Genomic DNA, 25690 nt, shown 5'->3' on the forward strand with positions numbered 1-25690 from the left:
ATTCTAAAAGGCTGCTGGTGTGAGTTAACATTTGAAGGCTTCCGTTTTCTGTTGTAAGAAAGAAGGGATGAGATGATGGAGAAAAGTCTGTTGTGGGGGGAGGGGGTATTTTATTCTCTTCTTTGGTTTTTGAAGAGGCATTATGTTGTGGAAGGAAATATCCAATGATGGTGTATATACCGGTATATTAAAACACTCCACCCTTTAAAAAATAAATAATTAAAATTATTTTTTTATACACATCAAAGATCTGCAGGGCATGGGATACTGTAATGTACAGAAACAACAAGGAGTCCGGTGGCACCTTAAAGACTAGCAGATTTATTTGGGCATAAGCTTTTGTGGGTAAAAAACCTCACTTCTTCAGATGCATGGAGTGAAAGTTACAGATGCAGGCATTAGATAATGACACCTGAAGAGAAGGGAGTTACCTCAGAAGAGGAGGATCAGTGTTGACAGGGCCAGACACAAGTAGCTGATAGAACAATGCATGGGCCTTATGCTGCACAGGGCTCCTTGGCATTTTGTTAGCTCACAGTCATAGCTCTCCCTAGAAGAGTCTGATTATTTACGGAAGTGGCTTTGAACTCTGGAACTAAATGGAGCTTTGACAATGGCTGCTGATAACATCACGGCCATCAGCCCATTTGGGGGTTGATTGGGATCTCCAGGTGCACGGGCCATGTCGCCTGTAGCATGTACATTTTGGCTGCTGTTAGTACACGTACTCAAAGGTGACTGTATCAGGTGCACAGTGTGCACGCCCGTGAACGGGAGGGAGCGGCAGAAACAAGCCCTAAGGGTTTAATTTTTTTCCATACAGAATGATCCATTGGTCTTTATGACCTAATTTTAAGTGTAAAACATAGGTGCCCACAGGAAATTGCATCCAGAATTTCTCGCTAAAATCCATAACATGGCTGGATTGCAGGAGAAATTGTTTGCAGTGTTGGTGTAGCTGTGTTGGTCCCAGGATATGAGAGAGGTGGGTGAGCAGTTCTGGCCTTTATCCACATGTATCCATGTTAGTGCACATTTGCCTGTTCTGTGTGGACAGATGCAGCTATTTTGGGCCTAGTGTGTCAGCAGGTACCCACGCTTTTAGCCTTCGATTTAGGCCTTGCCTGCCACACTGGGGATTTCAGCCTCTGATGGTTGCCCAAAGCTAGACCCCTGAGTGGAGACTGGGTAAACTGTTGTACACAGGTGTAAGGTGTACTACAGCCAGACCGGGGGCTGGACCACTGGCTGAAATCCCATCAGAGCAGTCCTTGGTGGGCCCTGCTGTCTGACAGGGACACCCCTATGGCACTCGTGTCAGCCGTTTGTACTTCCAGAGCTTGGACGGGGAATATAAAACAAAGGGAGCTAGCCAGGCAGGGTTTTCCAGCTTATCAAAGTAAATACAGAACCAGCCTCTCTAAAAAGCTTGGCTGGCCTCCAGCCATGAACCCATCCAGTGGCTCTGTTGAAGGGGTGCTAGGAGGATGGGGCAGCAGTGAGAAATCCAGGCAGGACATTGACAAAGGAGAGAGAGGGCACTGCCACCAGATCAGGAATGGGGAAATACGGACCCATGGAACCAGAGGATAACACCATGCACGCACTGCAGATGGCACCTGGGTAGAGGGCACCTCCCTGTGACAGATGCCTGAGGCCTGTTTCTTTTCTTATACTTTTTGGTAACCCTTGTATAGGCTGTCATGCAAATAGTCTCCTTGAGCTGAGCTGCAAGTCTGTCCAATGCAGTATAATAGTAGGGGGCCACTTAGGGATCTGGGGCAAAAATTGGTCCTGCTAGTGAAGGCAGGGGGCTGGACTCGATGACTTTTCAAGGTCCCTTCCAGTTCTAGGAGATTGGCATATCTCCAATTATTATTGTATTACTTGGCATTTCTATAACCTTCTATCCAAGGGTCTTAGTGTTCTCCAAATGTTCATGGATTTAGCTTCATGACTCCCTATGTTGCTGCTCCTCTTCCAGAGGAGGAAACTGAGCTATAGTGAAGGTAACGGGGGTTGCTCAGTAAGCCTGTGGCAGGGACAGAAATAGAACCGTGCCTTAACCACACTTACAATGCTTCCTAGAGTGCTCTCAGCTCCCATTGACTTCATTGTTCTCTCTTCCTCCCTGAGCATCTGTGCAAGGCCCAGAAACCGTCTAATCCGTAGTACTGAGCTTGAACTGAGATCCTCAAATCTCAGGACTGGTCTGTGCCCAAAGTTGCACTGGTTTATCTAAAGCTCTGATTTTAAAATGATGGAGTTAAACTAGTGCACACTCTTAAAAAATCCATTGAAACCTGGCTTGCAGACTAAACCACCGTAACCAGTTTTAAACCAGCCTGAGAGTCCACACAGAGTTTGGACTTAGTCTATTTTAAAATCAAACTGGTGCAACTTGTGTGTGTAGGCAAACCTCGGTGTTGAGCCAGGCTTGGAACAGCTTCTGTTCAATGATCTTAATATTTTAAGAAGTAGACGTCAGTCTGAGCTCAATTTTCTTTTGTAGGAAACAAAAGGGGATAGAATGAAAGAGAGAGGAACGGGCCCAGGAGGTTTGTCTGTATTTGTTTTCATTCCTTTTCCCCTTCACTCTATCAAGAAAATGAGTACACGCATTACAGCAAGACAGATTCTCAGCTAACGTAAAAAGGGCATAACTCCACTCAAATCAAAGGGGCTGTCCTGCTTGCCACTAGCCGAGGGTCTGGCTCAATGTACTCTGAATACAAAGCTGGATCCAGAGCTTTCCCATATTTAGGATGGAGCTGGAGAAGTGGAGTTAGGTACATGAGAGAGAAGTCTCATCTATGAAGTTTGGGGCTGGATTCAGATCTGAATGTCCCTATAGTTTGAGGTGACTCAAAACTGAGATTTTGGTGGAATTAACTCTTCAGACAGAGCCACCCAAGGAGTGTACAAGTGGATCCAAAAGTGCAGGGCATAGTGTTCAGATCAGGGTTGGGCTGGGGCTGATTCCCACAAATCCCCACCCCTAAATAGTGTTGGTTTTTTTTTTTTTTGTTTGTTTTGCCAATACTCCTTGTTTTCCCTCTGTGGAGCTGTTTATTCACAGCAGAGGGAATTGGCGAATCATATGGTCACTTTATTCTACATGAGATTTATAGCTATAGATTTTTCATATACCCTCTCCTAAGGCCATCTGCAGGGCACGTGTTGTTACCATGCAGTGGCAGATGTGAGTGGCTAGTAGAGCTGTGCAGGAGCCTTTTGCTGTACAAAGCTCGTTGAGGTAACATTAGCCCACAATTGTACCTCCTGAGGTGAAGCGTCCCATTGTTTGTGAAGTGGCTTTGAACCGTGGCACTGAATGGAGCTTGGACAATGACTGCCGATAACATCGCAGCCACCAGTTCCTTAGGATCCTGAGTGTGTGGGGCATGTCGCCTGTCTCATGAAAAATTAGCTGATGTTTGTATCAGAACTGGCAGAAGAGTGCCTCAGAGACATGACACACATGTGCTGTGGGAGAGCGGGAAGGAGCATGGTGGATGGGCAGGAGAAGTCCTCTGATTCCACCCCCTATCTCCTCAGGGGGACCTGTCCTGCTCTCATAGACACAGAAATTGTAATTCTTCCATCCTTGTGATGGACTGTGCTTTATTCCATGAAGAGTTTGATTTCTTTGTTATTTACTATTGGTTATCATCATTGTTAGTATTTTATTTCAATGGGAGAAAGCTCAGACCTTGAGGAGGAATTTTTGTTACTGTAGTGTGTGGGAGCCCCAGTCACGGGCCAAAACCCCATGGTGCAAGGTGCTGTACAAACAGAACAAAGACTGTGCTTTCCCCTAACGCTGACCAACTAAGTAGAAGATGAGACAACAGATGGATACAAACAGAGGGGGGAAGTTCAGGGAAACAATATTGGTCAGCACGGTAGGTACTGGTCTCAGCACACCAGTGGCCTAGCCATTGTCAATTTTGTTGTAGGCCTTGTGGCGGAGGAGAGTTTGAAGGATGATGAGGTGGCTTTGCAGACAGTTAAAGGGAGCTCTTCCTACGGGTGGGAGCAGCATGAAGGTGTTTGGAATATGTAACAAGTGGGTAGTGGAGGCTGGTGTCATGGGGCTGATTGGAGGTGGAATCGAGATCTCGATAGTGAATGAGCGTTGACAGGGTGGAGATGGGCCATGAAGGGCCTTGGGAGTGAAGACAAGCAGCTTATGTTTGATGTGACAGAGAGGGGTGACGAGGCCACAGCAATGGGCTAGTGAAACGATCTTTGCAGCAGCATTATGAATGGATCCAGGTGGGGCAAGATGCATTTGTCAAGACCAGAGAAAAGGATGTTGCAATATTCAAGACATGAGATGTGGAGAACCTGGGTAAGAGTATTAGCTATGGGGATGGATAGGAAAGTGCTGAAAGAACCAGTGAGATTTAGACATAGCCAGTGTGTGAGGACCTAGAGGGAGGCCCAAGTTGAAGATGCGGCCTAGGTTACGTAGAAATTGAAGTTAGTGAGCAGGAGCGGCATTTTGTGCGCTCCCCACGGGGCGTGCGGGAGCTTCCGGTTGCGCTCCCATCGCGCCGCCGAAGAAGGACCCTCCGCTGAAATGCTGCAGGCTACAGCTGCAGTCATTGAGCTGCTCAATTGCTTGCTGCTGTTTTCCGTGGCACGTTGGCAGAAGGTCCTTCTTCGGCGGCACAATGGGAGCGGAACTGGAAGCTCCCGTGCGCCCCGTGGGGAGTGCACAAAATGCCGCCCCCCGAATCCTGGTGCCCTAGGCGACCGCCTAGGGTCGCCTAATGGAAGTGCCGGCCCTGTTAGTGAGGATGAATGTGGGAGACTGATTCACAGAAGAGACAAACAGGAGTTGAAATCAGAGAAGAAGGGCTGATGGGCAGGTGCTGAGTGGATGGTAGATGACTGCTTGAGAAGTTCATCTGTATTGCGAAGGAAAATGCAGCCACTGGAGTTTTCTTCTGGCTCAAGCATAGTTATCCTCTCCAGCAACACTGAGAAGTGTGAAATATTTATCGCCAGCGATGGTGTGAGGTCCAGAAAGAGCTTAATCTGATACTCAGAGCCCAGGGGACTGGGCAGGGACAGCAGATGGAAAACTACCTTTTTTGAAGCTATTGTTGATCAGCCTTTTATTTTCTTTTTTTTTTTTAGGCAAACTGAGCGTGTGTGTGGTGTGCACAGGCCAAAGGGTGCTACCAGGTATGCACCGCGTCCCCTTAGAGGATATGGACCCCGAAACATGTCAAGCAAAACTCACTTCACATGTACGAAGGTTACAGAGCAATTGGTTTGCCTCCAGACTACCTGCAATTACCTTTCCTGAGCTGCAGGTACTGTCAGCCTCCACTGTAAAGCTTTAGCTCCCACTGTGGCCAAATCCAAACAATAGCACTGCATCTTGCCCATCTCTTGAAATGGCGCCTCAGTCTGTTGGCATTGCGTTAGTGACGGCTTGTTCTAGACATGTTGTCTGGGAGGTTAGTATGACCTGGTGTGAGTCTCATCGGTTTGGTCACTGATTGGGTATTCCATGTAGAGTAGTTTCTATTTAAAGGAGTTTGCTAGCCAGTTTTGGGTGCCTGCTGGGTTTAGCAGGGAGGAGAAGGCTTTGGGCTGTTGCACCTGCAATTTGTCTGCTGTTGGTAACGAATTGTGTGTATGTTTTGTGCTGTTGCTGAGTGTGGGTGGGCTGCTCCGTCTAATTTGGGGGTGGTTGGCAAAGCTAGTTGAGAACAAAGAGAGTGGTGAGAAATAGAACCTTTGCCACTGGGAGTCCATCTGAAGGGCCGGTGGACAAGAACGCAGTAATGATGGGATGGGGATGGGGATGGGGAGGAGGAAGGATTTTGACTGCCTGTGATTTCAGGTTTAGTAAGATTTTTATGGTGGATCCTGTTGTCATGGCACCCTGCTGAGTATCCAGTGCTTGCCATTTGGTATTTTGGTTGGGGTTGCATTTTTCTGGTCACAGTGAATTACAGGAGACAACTATCCCAGGTTAATTTTTTTTTCTAACCTGTTACCTTTATGGATTGATTATGAATACTTTGTCCGGGAAAGATCTTTTGATTCTTCCTGGCAGGAGTCAAGAACACAAGAACGAAGCCCTTGCATAAATGAGTTTTGTTGGTTGCATCTTGTGTGGCATGCCAAGAGTGCTGTGCTTTGGGGAGTGGCCAAGTGAATCGTTATTAGAGCTGCATTCCATAGTCATTACTCAGGAAAAACACATACAGCTCTGGCTGCATAAGGACTTCAAGTTTGGGCCAATTAATTATTTTTTATGGATCAGTAAAACGGGCTCCATGTTCTCTAAGGAGATTTTCAATGTGCCTCCAGTTTGTCTCTGAAACTCTTTCAGATCCTAATATGGATGTTATTAGGGAAAATTATTTTGGGTACAGAACAAAGTGTGACAGGTGCTTTTATCTAACAAAGCGTTTTAATGTGAGCTGCTCAGTTTCACCTCTGTAGGCTGCTGAGAACTTCCATCTCTCTGTTCACATTACTCAGTGATTGCTGAGCTTTGCACAAGGAGCAATGGACAAGGAGGAAGTAGGAAGTCCATTTACGGAGATGTAATTTGGTGATACCTGAAGGCGTCAAACAGGAGCTGAAAAATAAACCGGTAAATTCATGCTGCAGGCAAAGCAGCTGCTTTGATGTGATCTTCTGTATGTTCTTTCTCAAAATTCCAATGTGATTATCTGTACTAGATGCACTGGGCCCAATTTTCTCCACCCTGCACATTGTATAGTAGTCACCCCTGTGCAGAATGAGTGTGAAATGCTATCCAGCTCCCTGAGGTGCAACACAATGGAGAGTCAGGCCTACAATTTCTTTCCCTGGTCCTTAATTCACATAGATACCTTCTTGGTATTCCTGTTTGGCCTGAGATCTTATTCAGGCAGCTCTCTAGCCTTCTGTTCCCTCTTCCTTGTGTCCTTGTCTACACTGGGGAGCTGAGGTATGTTTAGCATGTTTTTAAACCCCACTTAGCACCTAGTGTAGACAAGGGCAGAGGTGTTTAAAGATGTGGTAGTTGATTGCAGTCCCGCATACTTGATGTAAGTGCCAGTCTGCGCTGGTGCAGCATGACTGTGTTAGGGGTTCATTGCAGTAACTGTCCACGGAGCATGAGTTTCTGTGTCGTATAGACAGGGTCTGTCTCCTTGGACACCTTGTCTCCTTTGCAGGCGGGTTCCCCCTTTGCTCTGTGACATTGCCCTGATCCTGAATGCTCTTGGCAGGTACAAAGACTGAAGATGATGAAGGTTTTGGGCCTTGTTCTCTGGGGCCTGCTGATGCCAATGCAGGTTTCAGGCACAGGACGCTGCCTCGTCCCTCGAGAGTCGTATGAAAGGGGTAAGTGACTCGGGTCACGTCAATCTGTGCACTGTGGGGCAGGATGATTGGGGATAAAACCGGCCTCACCAGGCCCTTTTCTTTCTCTTATTGAATACTTCTGCTCTGTTGGTTCTTGCATTTACTGATTTGTTTTGTGGCAGTCCCAGGTCCTCTGACCTCCTGTCTCCATTAGGAAATTCAGACAGCCTACTGCACTGAAGACCCCCCTCCTGCCCATGAGCTAGGAAGGTATTTGTTTCTTCCTTTTGAGAGAGAGGCAACAGAACAATCTGCCCTGCAAGGAACATGGCAGTCTTGTCCCTTGTGAAACGAAAACGTCTCCAGAACACGTTATGGCCAAACTTTACAAAGCAGCCTGTGATGTCATGTCTGCCTGTCTGGAGATGCAGGTGTTTTTGCCGATCCCAGATTGTGTTGGCAAATAGCTGTGCAAGTGAAATTGCCAGCATAAATGTCAAGGGCCAGGTTGCGCGTCCTTTGAATAATTGGCTGCTCAAAGGACTCGAGGAAATGCTTTAGTTTCCGTTGGCAGCGAAATCTGGGAGCCATACTCCGTTCCTGCTCTCTTCATTGATGGAGATGATGCCATTTGCTATGTCAGACTGAGAGGAGCAGCATATGGACGGGCTGCTTTGAGTCACTGCTGGCTTTGTGCAAGCCTCTGCGCCAGAATCTCCAATCTGCTAAAGCCACTCGCAACTGTGTAAGCATCACAAAGTGACTGGCGACGGCCAGCAGAGAAGTCACTATGTGCAGGGGCACTCACATCTGGAAAGCTAGTGAAGGCCAACTGGAGAGAGGAGGCCCAATCCTCCACTGGCAAGAGTGGTGATAGGCTAGTGGTGTAAACCAGGGTGGGCTCTGTGCCCCAGTGAGCACCAGAGCTGGTAGAGCCTGAATCAGATCTGCCCTGCAGCCACCACCCTCCAGTGCAGCTCGCAGGTCGTGAAGGATCAGGGTCACTGAACTTGTAACCATACAAATGATGGTTCGAAGTTCCTTATCCACTAGCTCTGTGTATGGTGCCCCTGAGGGCGAAGCACCCTTCCATAAACACAGATATGGGCCTGATGCTGCACCACACTGTGTTATTACTCCAGCTTGACGCTGCTGTACGTCTCCATTGGTTTCAGTGGACTGAAACTGAAACGCAGTAGGCTCCATAATCTAATCTTGTGTCAGCTTTCAGAAAAGCGTGCACTGCACTGAAATCTGACGCTTTTCGCTAAGTCAAGAGAGTACTGAGAATTCTGAATGAGTGATCACGCCAGGATCAAGTATTAAAAAACCTGTAATATTGTACCTACAATTTTACACCTGCAGTCACATATGGGAGCAAAACGACAGGTGCAGGTGACAGAAATTGTGCTTCCTTTGCTGCACCCATAAATCAGTTCATTAGACATCTAAATTCTGTGGTCTGCAGCCACAGTTGATGGAGAGCAGGAGTTCAGAGGCTGGGCTAAGATTCCTCTGCCTGTTTGGCCTATTAGATTAGAGAAAGTGACGACTTAAACCGCCTTCTCTTGTATCCAACTTGAGCTCAGTGTCCGAAACAGTAGGTCTCGTGGAACATTTTTCTTTACAGCTTGTGAAGAGTCAGTAACTGGCCTCTTCAGGCATGAAATGGAGAGACTCAAATTCCCAGGATCAACAATTACCTTAATCGCTGTCAATGGGTGAGTAACGAAAAATAGAATAAAGGCTTCTGCACTATTAAGGTTCCGTATCTGTATCATGGTGGTGTGTGGAGGCCCCACTCTTAGACCAGCCTAGAGCTGGGGGTGGGAGAGAAGAGGAGGAGAGAGACTCCCCACCTTATAACTTTTAGCCCTAGTCACTGTGTTATGGGGTCAGGTCAGCAGATAATATTTATGAGCGGGGCCCTGAAGCAGCCTCCCTGAACACCTGTGCCTGGTTTCCTTTCTGACCTGCTCTGATTTCATTTTGCAGGTTGCATGTTGCTAAAGCCATTGTGCTCCCAGTGAAATCCAAGTACGTTCCTGGAGTTGGGGTCAAGGTGAAAATTTCTGCTAAACTCAAAATCCTTGGCACTTGGTGAGTGGAGCTAGACTCTTCTTTAGTTTGTTTCCACAGCAGAAGGGAACTGAATGAGGGAAGCTGTCTGGGTGGATGGGGGAGGGGGCAGGATGTTGCTTCTTCAGAAAACTTTGCAAAAATTAAAATTCTGCACCTAGGATCCTTCTCCATGATGAAAATTTGTTGAGACTCAGGCCCTGTAGCCCACAAGGCTCAGAGAACAGACAAAGAGCAAAAACAATGAATTGAAGGTACTAGACTCTCTAATACCAAATGGCTTTGAGCCAACCCCCCTCACCCTCTGTGCCCTGCCCATTTGGTGGCTATGCAGGTCACTAATAGGGTAGTGGAAGGTCTCCTGACGTCTGGTACTTCTGGTCACTTTGCTCTCGGATACTGCAGCATCAGTGGCTACTGGGGATGATGGTCTTTGTATTAGGACTCTGCTGAGAACAGGCCACCCACCAGAAGGATACCACAGTCACCTGGTAACCTTATCTCTTCCTCTTTGCTCTTTCCAGCCTCCCATCTTTTAGCCAGCATACCGGGTATGTAAGACGTGATAAAACAGAAGTGGGTCTGGAATGAAATTTTGGAAGGCTGCAGGAATTTTAGGTATTTGAAAGGATTCATGCAGTTCACACATGAGGCAGCACCTGTGTATTTTAAAGCATTGGCTTCAGACATGTTTCTTCCGTTCATCACGACACTAACCTCTTAATGCACAGGTCCTGGCCTTGGAAATGTGCACTGTTGATTCAGTACTTGGTGTCTAACAATATTTTCACTGGAAGCCTGGGTCCCTTTGGTGATCACTGAGAGGAGATGTTCCCAGTGTGCCTTTTGTTCATGCACAAAGTGGCCAAATGCATATTTCCATTGACCAGATGGTCCTAAAGAAGCCAGGAATCTCATGAGTTTGTGCTTTAGATAAGTGTAGCTTTTTCCTTCAGTAGGAGAGCAGCCTGTAATTACTCTCAAGGTAAGAATAGGGCAGTCTAGTAAACTACGTTCTTTCTTTGAGGAGTCACTGCTGAAATGCCCCTGCTCAGTGGTTGCTGTTAGCATTGGATCCAAGCTTCTGGAGGTTGTCCAGTGATAGAGGAGGTCACGCTCAGGCTCTGTGGGCAAAAATACATTTCCATACTTCAGAATGTTCATTTGGTTTTTGAAAGTGGGAATTTAACTTTGAATATCCAGTGTTCTAATGTTTGTGTTTAAAAAACCTACAACATTCACTTCCTCTTTGCTTCTGTAGTGACTCCCACTCCCTGCTCTCAACTTTAGCTTCAGATTCAGATTTTTTGCCTGGTAATATACATACTTATTTTTTTTTAACATTTCAGAATCTCACAATGACAGAAGTCAATATAAAGCAGGTCTCTGATCTGCAGAGCTGGCCAGCTGCTCCCATTTCCTCTGTCTCTTGCTCCCTTGGCTGCCAGCTTCTCCCCGTTTCCTGTGTGTCTCGCTCCCTTTGGCTTGCTGCTAGATGGCTTTCTCATATGGGTGTCTTTCTCCTTCTCCCTCTGGACTGGCTAGACCAGATTTGTAAGATTTGGGGATAGGCTCCTGTGGAGTGGAAGCCCCATTTCATGAGTCATTTAAAACCGGATCCCTAATGCAGTGGTGAATCCGCTGCTGGGAACAATCCTGCCATGATCTCAGATGATGGACTAAATAGCCTGTGTCATTTGTCTCTAATTTCTCCATTGATCCCTTGTGACTTCCTGTAAATGTGGATTTGAGCCCAGGCCTCCGGAGGGGAGAGTGCACTAACTGAACAACGCCACTGCCTGGAGCCCATAAACAGCGTCCCCTGATGGAAAACCAGGGGTGGACTTCTCTCAAGGGGAGCAAAGTATTTGCAACCCTTCCTCACTGCAAAGCAAATCTACACATGTAACACTTGCACCTTTCATTGCTCTCTTTAGGACCAGATTCTGCCATCCTTGCTCACATGGACTGTTCCCACTGCTATCAGGGGGGTACCCACGGAGGTGAGGTAACATGCACTGCGAGTCAGGGTGTCAGAATCTGGCCCTGGGCTACAACTGCACAGAATGCAATCCGAGGAGCCCTTGCGGGGTGGCCAGTGAATGAGCTGACTGGTGGGAAGAGCAGTAGTGGTGGCAGGGATGGAAGGAAACTGGTTTTGCTCAATGTTCACACCCTGTAGTTGGAAACAAGCCTCCATTTACACAGCACAGATCACAGGGTTGCCGCACTGTGTGCGACTGTCTGTCTGTTTCATGTGTGTTTCTCTCTGCAGCTGGTCTATCCTCTTGTCTGGCCTGACCACCATCAATGTGCGTGTAGACTGCAGTGCGCTCGTTCTGCTGCCCAAGTATTTGCCGCTTACCACCAGCGTTGCCGTCAAGGATTGTCAATGTGCGGTGGTTCTCAAGGACATCAGTATCAACCTGCTGTGAGTGCTGGTGTTCTGTGCTGGGTCTGTCAATATCACCCTGTCACTCCTCACTGGATACATTTCCATTTCCTACCTAGCATCTGTACGTCTTACATCCGTCTGTATCAGCAGAATGGCTGAATTCTGTTGAGTTCAAGTAGCCAGAGAAGTAGATTCCCATGTGGTCCAGTATATTACGGTGCCATTGATTTAGATTACAGTGTGAACTCTTTGGAATGGGGACTGTCTCTTGTTCTGTGCTTGTGCAGAGCCTAGCACAAAGGGGCCTGTTCTCAGGTAGCCTCTAGACACTCCCATAATAAACACAATAAATAATGGACTCTGCAGAGCCAGGATCCCAGCACACAGTGGAATGGCTGCAGAATACGATCCTGATGGACTAAGCTTTAAGTCACAAAACTCAGCTGGCCAGGGGACAGCAGTGAAATTAGAGCTGTTCAGTTTATTTGGTCTCTGTCTACAGTAAATGTCCCAAACTCATCAGCACGCCAACTGTCTCTGTCCTGAAGGAGGGGTCCCTTTAGGCACCATTTAAAATATGAAAGTTGCTTTGGACTATTCCATGCTGATCGTGCCTCTCTCATTTCTCTCGTGATGCCGGTTTTGGGTTTTGTTGGTTTACTCTCTGTAATTTTGCATGCAGCGATATCCGTGCGAGCGTGACAGCCAGCCTAGGGAGCAACATCCTACTGGCGTTACAAGTCAAGGTAAGTCTCCTACCCAGCCCTGCCAGTTGCTGGTGTGTGGAGGAGTAAGGGTGGTGTAAAACACGCCCCGCCCCAGTACCTCTGGATGGCTAGTCCAGGCATGGCGAGGCAGGGGAGAGGCTTTGCCAGGCTCCTCTCCCACCTCCCCGATCCACCACCATGAGCTGGTGGGGGCAGAGCATTGGCTCTGACCTCCACCCCATTCGCTGGCCCACGTGAAGTGAGAAGTAAGCTGCACCGCCACCTTTGTCAGGACTGCAGTGGGTTACTCCTCCCTCCGGCGCAGAGAAGGTTTTATGATGCTGCTTCCTCTTACTCCAGACTTAGAGGTTCACTCTAGCATCACCCGCTGGCTGGTGTGTTATACATCTTCCCGTGTGCCTGATCTGTAGAGGGGGTGAGGCCATCACCCCCCCTACCCCCCCGATACAAAACCGGGCTCTGTAGCTCATGCTGTAGAGACTCCTGCTTCTAATCCCCACCGTGGACCAGGATGGCAGCTGTCACACCAGCCCTTGGTGTGAGATGGCAAATACATTCCTGTAGCCAGTTATTCCCCTTCCTGGGCAAAGGGTGGGAAGGCGTCTGACCCAATATCTTTGGCTCCCGGGGGCATTTCCCCTCCATGCCTTGAGCACAGAGCAGAGCCCGGTGAGGAACAGAACCTCTGTCCCCAGTGGTAATGGTGCTAGGCAATGTCATGGGGCTCCAACCTCTACTTGCCTCCTTAAATCCCATCCTGAGATGTCACTAACCCCCATACAAATCGCAGGGACAGAAATACTCCTGTCAGTGAAAGTCACCCAGACCATCGCAGCGATTTCCTCCTCCCTGACCGGGTCTCTTGCTTTGTGTTACAGACACCTCCAATACTTTCAGCTTGTATTTCCTTCGGGCATTCAAAGATGCTGAGTGATATTAACTGTAAGTGCCACGGACTCTCTTCCGTTGGATTTTCTTTCTGTGTCCAGTAAGCTCAATGCAGGAAGCTCTGTGCTTTTGTCAGCCCATCCAGAAGCTCTACATGTGTAGAGACCTGCTCCTGGCGCTGCTGCCTTTGAGTAAGACAACCCCAGCTGTTGTATCTTTAGTCTTTACGCAACAACCGTAATATGAGGGAACCACCTGGGCGTATTAGGGTCCCAAGAACACTGTTTACTGAACATACACCGCATGCAAAGCCTACCTGCGTATATACACTGCTGTTCTGGGTGGCAGTTCCTATAACACAGAGCACAACTAGAGAGCTTACAGACTTCTTAAAGGAATACTGTCCTATTGCTGCCTTTGCGGGGTGGTGCTGGCAAAGGCTCTTGTGTGTGTCCTGCTCACATTAGAAATGTTGTTGGAGAGCAACAGACCCTTTTGTCGGAAAGTGACAGGCACAAACATTGGCCACAGCAAGCGCAGAGGTGGAAATGACCGTGAGAAAAGCTGCCAGGGAAGGAATGGTCCCAGGTCGCCTGGGTTCTCTGCTCACTGCTTGGGCTGTATCTGAGGAGTAGCTCTGCCCGGTCTGACACCCCAGCCCGTCTCTTGCTCACACTGCGGCCCCTCTCAGGCTCCAGGAGTTGCAGTGTGCTCCCTCTTTGCGGCTGGGCCCACTGGCCAGTCACTGTGTTCCCCCTTCTGGGGTATCAGAGTCTCCCTGGACTGGCTGCCTGGGTATCGTTCCCGGCAGTCGTCCAATCCAAGGCAGTGCCACTTCCCCAGGGGCTGGCGGGGAACCCAGGCCTACCCACTACTCTGGGCTCCAGCTCAGGGACCCTCGGATCAGCTGCCAAAGTCTGCACCATCCCCAACCTCGCTGCTGTTTCCTGGAGCCTTTTCCTACTCCACCCCTTCAGGCTTCTGCTCCACCACCTGGGTAAACCCTTCCTTCAGGGACAGGGTCCCCAGCATCTGCTCTCCCCCCTGGCCTCCGCCTTTCCCTCTCTAAGCCCAGACAGTGACTGCTGGCTTCCACGCCACAGCCCCTTCTGCCCCCAGCGCTCGACCTTCAGCTAGCCCCACCTGCTCAGCTGAGCTAGAATAGGGGCCTGTATGGAGTTCCCCCCCTCGCTGTCCTTAACGTTGTCTCGGAGAGGCATTACCGGATCTGAGCGCAGTCTGCACAGAGTGGTCGTGTCTCTGCTCTGTTCAGGGATGGGTGGGGGATGCAGCGTTTTGTCACAAGACTGAATCCTTTCCTGTTTGACTGGAATAGTAATCAGGGCCCAGTGTATCCTGGGAGTTTGTGGAATTCATCCCTTGCAGCAGAACTAGACTCCAGAATCTTCAGCTTACAGTGAAAACGATTAGGTTTCTGTCCTTCGTGTTTGTAGAGAGAACCTTGAACATGTGGCCAAGTGTAACCAATACCGGGGCGTCTGCCTGAGTCTGCAGCCTTCCTGAAACAATATCTGAGAGCTTTGAACAGCCCCATTCATCTCAGTGCGTGCTTGACTTAGAAACATAAAGACAACAATGGCAACATATCAAAACATGAATATGTGGGAAGATCCTAAAACAAACTGAATTCAATAACTGCCTAATAAATGACTTTACTTCTCAGCCTCACATTTAAGTTTACAATACACAGGCTTTTAGAGACTTATCACAAGCCGACATAGACTTTTCACTAAACTGCAGCACAATCCAAGCACCTTGCTGCAGAGCTTAGGTCCAGCTTGCGGCAAAGTATGTAGGGGCTTGAAGATAACATGTATTTATATGCTGCTTTTTGCCCCAAATTATCCTCACAGCCTCCCTTGCCTCATCATTGACCAGTGTCTTGATTTGTCTGGTTTTGTGCTTTGTCTAAGTTCAATCAAATGCTCCTTGGGTATGGAACGCATCTTTACCTGTGTTTGAAAATGATTGTGATGCACATTTTCTCAGTTCTGGGCATGAGGACAAGGTGCCCCTCTCTTGGAAGAGGGGGTTCTTGTGTCTCAATGTCATTTATATCTAATTCTGACAAGTTTATTGGAGAAGATGTTCCATTGATTGGAACCAACCTCCTATCTTTAAATTAATCTGGAATTTTGCTGAAATCCCAGCTCAAGGTTGTGCATCTTCCATCTGCAGTGATTCTCCTCCCTGTTTCTGGTATATGTTGTAAACATTTTTCCTTTCCATGCAGCTGTTCTCCCATTTGAGAAGGGAAAGCTCCTGTATATGGCTCAAACTCCAAAAGTAAATGACCAGTTCATTGTAATTCCCGTACAGGTAAGTGTGTAGACTCTATGAAACATTTCTGAGACTAAGATTTCACAACTTTCTTACGCTGGATCAGCCCTGAAACTCTGAAAGGTGTTAGAGCTTTCTTACCTTCTGTGACATTGGTCAGAGAAATGAGTGTCAGAAAAACTTCAGAGTGACTTGTCAGCTGTCAGGATAGCCCCAGTCTAACATAGGGATCCATTCTGCTGCCCTTATTCATGTCAGTTAGCACTTACTCATTTAGGCCCTGATCCTGAAAAGACTTACTCACCAAATCCACAGCAACCCAGCAGAGTGAGAACGAGAGGGTTGCTCTGCAGATAAACAAACCTAATTGATTCACAGCTCGCAGTTACCCAGATAGGCAAATTCAAATATTCCAGATAGGAAATAAAGCACTTTTTTTTTAACAGCGAGGATAATTAACCACTGGAACAGTTTCCCAAGGGATGTAGCAGATGCTTCATCACTTGACGTCTTTACATTAGGCTGGGTGTCTTTCTAAGAGATGCTGCAGCTCAACCAAAAGTTGTGGGTGTCCAGGCAGGAAACAGCAGGTGAAATTATCTGGCCTGTGCAATGCAGATGATCACAATGGTCCCTTATGGATTCGTAGATTGCAAGGCCAGATGATGTGGTTTAACCAACCGTACAGGACTCGGCATGGCTGCTGGCCATCGCTCCTGTAACCCATCCTTACGCATGGTGGCTCTCTGTCCCCCCTCTCCTGCCTGGACCACATAGAGGTGTATGAGTCTGACCTGGGTCTTCTAGTTCAGGCAGAAGAGGCTCATGCTTTTCCATCCCAAGGTCATAGTTTCAATCCTCTCTCCCATATAGTCTGAACTGAATTTACACTTTGCTCTCCCAGGGGGTCTCATCCTTCTGCAGTGGCCACCACTGGCTCAGGGTTGTGGAATTTGCACCTCCTTTACTAGCAAAGGGGAATCAAGTGTCTGGCAAGTGATTTTGGATCACAGGGTGGAGGGTGAATCCTGTCGTTCTGCTCCATATGCCAAGGGCACACCTCCCAAAGGGCCCACACTTTGAGCGGCTTTGCTCCTTTCTGCACAGATTTGGTGCCCACACCTATCGCTTTTATTGCCGGAAATTATTCATATCCGTGCTGAAGGATCGTGAACTGAGGCTATGGAGAGTTTTATGTGCACAGGAGGCATGAATCCCTCCCCTCAGTACTGCATGAGTAATTTCTTTCTCCCTCATTTTGTGCCTTTTGCCAGTTAGAATAATTATTTTAGACACATAATTAAGGGGCTTTTCGTTGTGTTAAGTGGCTTTTCTGATCTCTGCTTTCAGACAGAATGTCTGGCTGACGATGGGAAGAAGATCCCCATTCCACCTCTCTCGGAGGACTTTGTGATATTGCCACAACTGAATCATACTGCTGGGGCCATAGGAGAGAATGTCGTCACTTCTATCCTCTCCTACACAGTCTTCAAGAAACCCCATTCCTTCTCTTGTACCCCTCAAACGGTGAGCGATGCCGTCACTGGAACGGCAGGGCATTACTGTGGAGTCAGGGTCCTCCACCAAAGCCTTCAGCCTCCTGGATCAGCCCGGAAAGCTCCTGATTTTAGGAGCCCTTTCCTAAGCACCTGCTTATCTCCTGTTTTCACTGGCCCAGCGTGGGAGCTATATAGAAGGAGGTGCGTTAGAGCACAGCACCCAATTGTCCTGCAGCCTTAAGGCTTGTCCCCCGGGATCTGAGCTCGGGTAGCTGAGCCAAGCCTCTGCTGGTGCTGCAGTGTCCGCGCTGCTCTTGTAGCACACTAGTGCATGCACCGCTAGCACAGCTCTGTCTGCCTGGGCTGGGAGACTCACTCCACACTGCAGGTGACCAGGCTAGAGGGCTGGGCGGTATAATGCGTTGCAGTCACTCTAGCTATATCCATGAGGACGTGCTTGAAGAAGGATCTCTGAATGAAGGGTTTTTGGGGGTAGAGTAGAAGGGGAGTTGAAGAGAACCAGAGGCATGGGGCATAAACAAAGGGGAAAGCCAAGGGAGGGAACGGGAGGTCAGCCAGGGAGAGGAGGTACAAGTGGGAAAATTAAGGGGGGAATTCGAGGGAAGATTAAGTTGGGAGTACAAGCAAGAGGCTGAATATATGCAAACGAGGCACTGCATGTTCACTAAATATGCACTTTTTATGCAAATGATGAAATTGTCTAATCTCCAGCTTTCTAGGCCTGGAGCGGGGTTTGGAGATCTCTGTGCAAAGCTATATCCTTACTGATGCAGCCGTTTGCTCTTCATTCACCTGAAACGGGTTGGATTTAGTTAATTAAAAGCTGTGGAGTGTCTGGGCTAGGAGGAAAAACCTACAGAATATGGTTAGAACTTTAAAAAAAAAAAAAAAGCCTATGGAGAAAGAGCCAAATAGCAGTGCAGACCTTTACTGACCCTGCCAGGTGGGGTTTCATTCCTGGAAACTCAGCGCAATACACAGAGCTTAGTGGGAACAAGGACAGAGATCTAGGCAGCTAAATCCTATGTTCACCTGCTCAGACCCCAGCAGTTTTGGCTGGAAAAATAGGTTGGTTCCAAAACTCGCCACGCTTACTGTGATGGCAAAGGAGAACGTTCCTGCAAAGTCTGATGAGATGAGGTCAAACTGTACATGAGCTGCAGTTGATTTAAAATGGTTCGCTCTAGTTCAAACAGCTGGTACTCAAACTTCCTTGGGAGCTGGGGTAACCATGTACTCCATGTTCAGAGGCAGCCTTGGGGCATGGAGCTACAAGTCTCGTCACGCCAGCACGGGTTGTGCCCTCTGCAGCACCTGTACACTTCACCTCTTAAAAACACACCACAAAAATACCCATTCACTGGGGCTTCATGTGGGTGGAGTGACCTCTCCCCGAAGGAGGAGGATGAGACAGACACTGTTGGGGAAGGTGCAGCATTTTCAGCTGACTGTTAATTTTTGAATGCGGTGTTGTGGTAGCTGTGTTGGTCCTAGGATATCAGAGAGACAAGTGGGGGAGGTGATATATTCTATTGGACCAACTTCTGTTGGTGAGAGAGCCCAGCTATGGAGCGTATGCAGAGCATGGCGTGAAGAAGCGCTCCGTGTAGCCTGAAAGCTTGTCTCACGCCAACAAACGCTGGTCCAGTGAGGGACTTTATCTCTCCTTCATTTTTGTTTCAGTTTCCTGACACACTCTCCCTGGAGCTGATCCTCTCTCAACTGATTGTTTCCAAGGTGAGTCCCCCTCAGTCACACAGTGATAATTCTCTGTCAGACCAAATGTCACATTGCTTGTCCCGCTGCACAGCAGACCTTGCTGATGTCTGAAGTGTTCATTCCATGCCTGACTGCGTAGGGGCCGGGGCACCTGCGGCATTGGCTCTTGCTCCCGGTGCTGCTGTTTGGTTTTTTGGTCCCAGCTGCATGGACTGATGCTCTTGCACCCTCTGAGGAAAAAAGCAGTCCCCCCAGAGAGAGGGGAGTATTGTCCTACCACAGCCTGGGCTGTGACTGCTGAAATGGAAAGCCTCAGGCTCTCGAAGAAAATTGGCTCATCTTGTATTTGGAAAGAAACAGCCTGTCGGGAGAGGAGGCAGCGTTTATCAACAGAAAAAGGGGGCCAAGAGAGTGTAAGATAACGTGACTCTCCATCCCAGTGAGGTGTTGGGGTTGACGGGACTTCTGAGATCACACGAGCAGGACAGTCAAAATCTGCATTTGCTGTTGTGTCTCTGGGGATTACACAGCATCTACTGCTCCACCTACTGCAAGGGCTCAGAATACCTCGTCATGCCCCTACTGTCCCCTGTCGTCTCCTTGTCTTTCCTCTCCAGGGTCCATGGGAGGACCCACGTCAATCTTGTTGTGCGTTTTTCAGGTTAAATCTAGTCCCTGATCCCTCTTTTCTTACAGTGCCCACCCTGCACTCCAATCTCTTCTTCACTGTTCATCATTACCAAAGTGGTCACACCTCTGACGGTCGGTCTGGATGTGAACCTGTGCACCATGAATCTCACTCTCAGTCTGCAGATAATGGATAAAAAGGGAAACAAGAAACCTGTGCACCTCATTGTTTTGAAAGCAGTAAGTACTGAGATAGAAAGATCAGATTTAATCCCAAAGGGTGAGAAATGGAGGAGCTGCTGCCCAGTGGATACTGGCTTTCTGTTTGCAGAGGCCGACGGATGGGTTTGGGTTTACAGCAACATGTCATTCATTCATATAGATGAGTACGTGCTCTGTGTCTGTGACAAGTTTGATTCTGCAGCTGGAGGAGCAGCATCCTCTCTAATTATGAAAGCTGAGCATTAAGCAATGGTTTTCGGTAGATCCCAGCTCTGGTTAAAAAGAGCCTCTGAAAAATGCACTCTGCTCCAGGCCATATTGAATAACCCCAGTGCAGCTTCCAGAGCATTGTCCCATCCGTGTGAATGAATATTATTGCTTTCCAGCCTTAAACTTCATCCACAGTCACAGAAAAAAATCCATCAAGCTGCATGAGCTGAGATTTGAACCGTGTGGTTAGACAGAGTCTGGCTCAGGAGGGACCAATATCCCAGTAGGAAATGAGACCTTGTCCTTGGCACTTCGTGCCTGTGGTGTGCAGGTGGACTGAGCTGGGACGCAGTACTTTGCTGAAGCAGCACTTTTCTAGCAGCTCCATCACGTCCTGCAGAATTCAAGCTTGTGTGTTGTTAAAATAGGTGAGTGTAGCCTTCCCGGCTGCCAAACGTGAGCAGACTGCGAACTGACGCAGCGCTGGTGCCATCTGACTGCACGGTCCAACAGAATCCACGGGGGCCTCTTGGCCCAGCAATTCTGAGAGGAGCGAACTGCCTCTGTTCAGCTCAATGGGGTGCTGACACTGAAGACCTGTGAAAGCATTTTAAACTATCCCCTCCCTGATCAATTTAGTAGAATTCTCCAGCTACTCTGGGATTGTGGGAAAGATCTTGGGCCACGTGATTTTCCCTTTCTGCCCCTTGATGAACATAATCGCAAGGTGGCAAGGGAAGGCTTTGCTTACAGTTCTGAGCGTTCGTGTGATGCCAGTGAGTTCACTGAGGGACCATGGTTGGTTTCCTTTCTCTGGGTTGCTTAACCCAAGCAGGGAGGAAATGTCCCTGCTGTGTTCTGCAGCTGATGGTCTGTTCTCCGAGCTCAGGTGCTGACACTCAGATCAGCTGACTTGGTGACTCATTTCCCCCTTGCAGGAACTCGGTTTGGTTGCCACCCTCCAGCTGGTTGAAGGAAAGGTGCAATTCACTGCGTCCCTGGACAGGTATCAAGTCTTCCAAGTATTGTCTCCAGAATGGGTTAATATTACAGAATAGGCTCCTGAGCAGAAGTGATGGGCAATGAAGAGAGCAACGGGGCTCCCTTGCCACCTGGGGTTTGGCTTTTTAGATATTTTGGGACCTAAGCTATGGGCTAATGATTTTGAGATGGATAAATCCGAGCTGGTTTCTTTTCCCACAGATTGCATTTCAAGCTGGTTTCCTCAATCGTGGGCCCTGTCATTGTAAGTCCTTGCTTTTATTAACGTCTGTGCCATGCTAGGAAGCAGAAACAAACATTTGTTAGAAATCAGGAGCCTGACTCTCCACAGCTCCTTTCCATCATTCCAGCAGGATATTGGCCCCCGGGGGAACGCAGGAATACGAGGCTGCTCCTCATAGCTCAGAGATGGGAAGAGGGTTCTATTATAGTCACTAGTATAGGGCATGGGGGAGCAAGTCAGAGGGCACGGCTAGGATTCTCTATGCTCCACTTGTTCTCAGCCCCCCAGGGGCCTGGATCTATGACTCAGTGAACTATATGTTCTTATCAAACTTGGTTATTGTTGCCTTAAAAAATATTTTTGTTGGAAGATGGAGGGGAGTAACCACCCACTGCAGGTTTGTTACATAGTCTCACGCAATTTTATTTTGCTCATAAGACAGATGTTTTGCTAGTCCAGCTGCCTAGGAGGGACAACTTGGCAGTTTTGCATCAAGAACAAAAGGCTTTACATGATCTCTGTGTTTCAGATTGTACGTCTTCAGGCACCCTTGAGAGCCTACATCCTGAAAATTATACTACAGGAGATCAACTGTAAGTCCAGTTAGACATTTTCTTCAGTCATTTCTTGTCTGCCAAGTACATAACCACAGCACACAGAGATGTAGACTAAGTGATCACAAATGTCTTATGCATTAATTTGCAAAAGGCACTTCCTGTCTCCCTAAGGTAGGTAGGTAGGACACGTGCTGCTGCCTTCATGAGTCAGTGACCGTAAGAAAAGGATTCATGAAATGGAGACCGTTTTTAACAAAGGGCATTTATGGGAGTGAAGTTCCCTTCTCACTTGCCCACCATCTTGGGAATTCCCTGTTGCAGGGCTGTCAGAGAGAGCCCGAAGTCGCACAGGAAAGCCACTTGAGAAATGTAAAAGCTCTTGCACTCATGCTGCTTACTGAAATGCCCTCTAAAGCTTCCCTCTCCCAAATGGCTTCCTCCAACCAACAGAAACCCAAGCACTGAAAAAGTAATGAAGCTGCAGCATAATGGGCTGTTTATTGCGTTTGTACATGAATTCTGGACTCTGTCCCCTCCCCTCCTTCACATAGGTCCTGTCTCTGCCTGTCTGTTTATCACGTCCATCAGTTGTGTTTTATCTTTCAGCTGCAAGCTCTTGGGGCAGGGAGTATCACTTACTACATGTTTGTACGCTGCCTGGCACCTGGGCCCGGTTGTGTTCTTTGGGTGCTACTGCAGTATAAATGTTTAATAATGGGGTGTGTATGGTACCGAACACTGAGCCCCCAACTTTCCAAAGTTCACTTCGGCGCACACCTGAGTCCGTTTGTGTAAGCCCAGATGCATGCACCAAATCAGGAACACACACGAGTGCCCCTTTAATTTGGGCCTAGAAACTGGCTCTTCAAATCCCGTCTTGATCTGCTTCCTTCTGAGGACGGGTGTGGTGTTGACAAGATTTTGTCCTCCAAGCTCTTTGGAGTTTGCAAACCATATACGAGTTCACTAACCACCCTGGAGTTATATATCCTGGTATGTTCACTCACCACAAAACCCTAGTTAGAGTGTTCGTGATGATTAGTAACTTCTCTGATTTTGTGCCTTTCAGAGGCAGCCTCCTTATCTGCCTCTGGGCACTGGATCTTTAGGTGCTTCCAGAGAGCCATAATCCCTGTACAAACGCTGGACCACTGCTCGCCTCTTCCATGTGCTAGGCAGGCAGGATGCTTTCTGCCCAGATCTGCAGCAGCAGCAGTGAAGTGGTCCCACGCAGAGATACAAAGCCATGTCCCACATTGCCTGGTTTTGAAGAAAGCCCACGGGAGCAAGTGGAAAAGATGTGCTGGGTTTTCCTTGTGACTCACTTGTCACACCTAGGTTCCAATCAACCCAGTGTGCGAGAGAGGGATGGGCAAAGTCCCTTTGCCTAGTTCATTACTGGTGGAGATGGGCTGCCCTGGCACCGGGTCTGGATGTCAAACAACTGAGGCTGGGGGTGGTTCAGATGCAGTGTTGGGTCTGGCTGGGCCCATTTGCAGAAATAGAGTTCATGTTTCACTGAGGTGCTGTGAAAAAGGACAGGATGGGAAAAAAACGAGAAAATAGGATGAAAAATGGAGCCCAATCAGGGAGGTAGAAAAACTGAATTGAAAAACCCAGGTACAGTGTTTAAATACATGTACTGGGCTGGCTGGAGGCCACATGTGCACGTGCCCTGGATGGAGGAAACTCCCCTGTACCAGCCTAGCTTCCTTTCTGCCGTGGGCTTGGGTTCTTCTCCCCCTAACGCAGAGCCCTAGGTATCCTTCAACTAGAATCTGACCCACCTTGGTGTTGTATGGGATAGATTTAAATGACAGGGCAAATGGGATTCATCTCTGGGCCTCTGACCCAGCCAGGGGTGGCTCTAGACATTTCGCCACCCCAAGCAGGGCGGCATGCTGCGGGGGGCGCTCTGCCGGTCGCCGGGAGGGCAGCAGGCGGCTCGGTGGACCTCCCACAGGCGTGCCTGCGGCGGGTCAGCTGGTCCCGCGGCTTTGGTGGACCTCCCGCAGGCACGCCTGTGGGAGGTCCACCGGAGCCGCCTGCCGCCCTCCCGGCGACCGGCAGAGTGCCCCCCCCGCGGCATGCCACCCCAAGCACGCGTTTGGCGTGCTGGGGCCTGGAGCCGCCCCTGGACCCAGCGAGCTCTCTGCCCACCTGGATCTCCCAGTGAAGCCAGCACAGGAGACTAGTAGGATAAAGCCCGAATTCACTTTGAGAACCCAGGAGCCCAAAGGAAAATGTGCCAGGTTTCCCAGCAGGTTCACCTCCTCATAGCATGGGTGGCCACCAATCTGATCTGACTGAGAACCAAGCAAATGGCACCCATCTCTAGTTGTCTAACATTATCTATAGCACTATAAAGGCATATGGCCTCTGCAAACCTGCAAGACCTGTTCCATGCACCATAGAGCTTCACTGATCGCTCCCGCCCAACCGTGTTATTGTCTCCCAGTGCTCAGTGCTAGGCAGATGCGTGAAATTCTGCATCTGGCTCCTTGCAGCTGGGAGTGCTGAGATGTGTGTGTTTGTTTCAGATTATCTCCACCTAGCAAAAATCCCAATCTTTCAAGCACCAGGATTGAAGCCCAACTTTGCGCATTGCCACCCTTCTAAGGTAAGGTTTCAGAAAGGGGCGAAATCTGTTCCTTCGGCACCATATCGCTGCCCCTTGCTGCTCCTCTGCGGCATCTGCAGTGGGGAGGTTTCTTTTCAAAAATATCAGGTTACAAAAAATGTACACTTGACAATTTGCAGCGCTCGTATCTCTTAGGAAGCCATCTCCTGCCCCTAAGCTATAGCTGGGCTGGCCCTGGGCATGTTTGCACTGGGAGAATTCCCAAATGATTCCACATGCCAGTGTGACTCTTGTTGTCCATCGAGAGTGAGCACAAATTGTAGCAGCCATATTTTAAAGGGATCTCGACCCAGCCAGCTTTGCATGTGCAGTGCATTTTACCTGCTGCTTTCTGCATGAAAATGCAAGCAAGAGAGAGACTCTTCCCACCATGTGCTTTGCATGTGAAAGATTCCACTTGCTTGTGGATCTGACAGAGAACAGAAAATCGCATGCCTGAAAACCACATCTTGGAAATGCCGATTTCCTGAGTGGCCATAACACCCATGAACATGCAGGGTAACCTCTTAAAAGGCATGTTAGCTGGCTGTGTCATCATGGAGTTTCACACACAGGCTACTAAATGAGCCCCTAACGTGACTTCAAAGGTGCTAGCTTGCATTGGTATGGATGTTAAGAGGACTCTTCAATTGTATTAAGCTAACGCAACTGAAAACATCAGCCTCTTTGCCTGAGTAGACATGGCTTGGTGACTGCTGCATTTACTTTAAAAGCTGCAGTATTCACTACCAATTCAGTTTTGTAAAGTGCTTTGGAATTCCAGGCCTGTGCAGGGTGCTTACTTGATTTAAAAAAAAAAATTCTCCTTAAGTCTTTTTTTTAATAAAAATCACGGAATTCTTAGCTCTCTCAAATTGCTTTGTTTCCAGTAGTCACATCTGACCCTCGTCAGATTAAATGTTTCCAACTCTCTCACCACATTGCTCTGATACTAAATCCATAACAGTGCAACCCACTTCCTTGAACAGCTAGGACCGAACTTACTGGGTGAAAGAATCCATCCTTTGGAAATGAGCTGAGAATTTCTCCTTTGTTGTTCTAGCACTGTCTTGTGTGCCATAAAAAACTCCATAAAGGGTGATGTACCAGGCGAGTGTGGTGCTGATTCACCTCTGACACCGAGGAGAGAGAAGAAAGAGTGGCACAAATGAGGAGGTTTAATTCATGTTCCTTTTTCCAAAATTTTGATTCAAGCTTTTTTACTCTGGGGAAAAATTGCCACATCTGCTATGGAATTTCAGCTGAAGAACGGCAG

The 25690-nt window shown here is 48.4% G+C and overlaps 1 protein-coding gene across 4 annotated transcripts; it reads left to right on the forward strand.

Annotated features, from left to right (window-relative positions):
* The first annotated feature begins 5155 nt into the window (after positions 1-5155).
* Positions 5156-25690, forward strand: LOC120380319. Of its 4 annotated transcripts, XM_039497934.1 has the most exons (17): positions 5156-5327; positions 6511-6625; positions 7248-7362; positions 8954-9044; positions 9319-9423; positions 11678-11833; positions 12480-12543; positions 13404-13467; positions 15668-15753; positions 17065-17241; positions 18918-18971; positions 19650-19820; positions 20951-21018; positions 21216-21258; positions 21767-21830; positions 24335-24414; positions 25478-25690. In XM_039497934.1, the coding sequence occupies exons 3-17, from the start codon at positions 7263-7265 to the stop codon at positions 25514-25516; spliced, it is 1362 nt and encodes a 453-aa protein (XP_039353868.1). In that variant the 5' UTR covers positions 5156-5327; positions 6511-6625; positions 7248-7262; the 3' UTR covers positions 25517-25690. The 4 variants fall into 4 exon arrangements, with proteins under 4 accessions (XP_039353868.1, XP_039353871.1, XP_039353872.1 ...); XM_039497937.1 differs by lacking the exons at positions 24335-24414; positions 25478-25690 and adding an exon at positions 21970-22052; XM_039497938.1 differs by lacking the exons at positions 21216-21258; positions 25478-25690 and having other exon boundaries at positions 24335-24407.

The sequence above is a fragment of the Mauremys reevesii genome, linkage group 13 (assembly GCF_016161935.1).
Source record: "Mauremys reevesii isolate NIE-2019 linkage group 13, ASM1616193v1, whole genome shotgun sequence".
Classification (NCBI taxonomy): domain Eukaryota; kingdom Metazoa; phylum Chordata; order Testudines; family Geoemydidae; genus Mauremys; species Mauremys reevesii.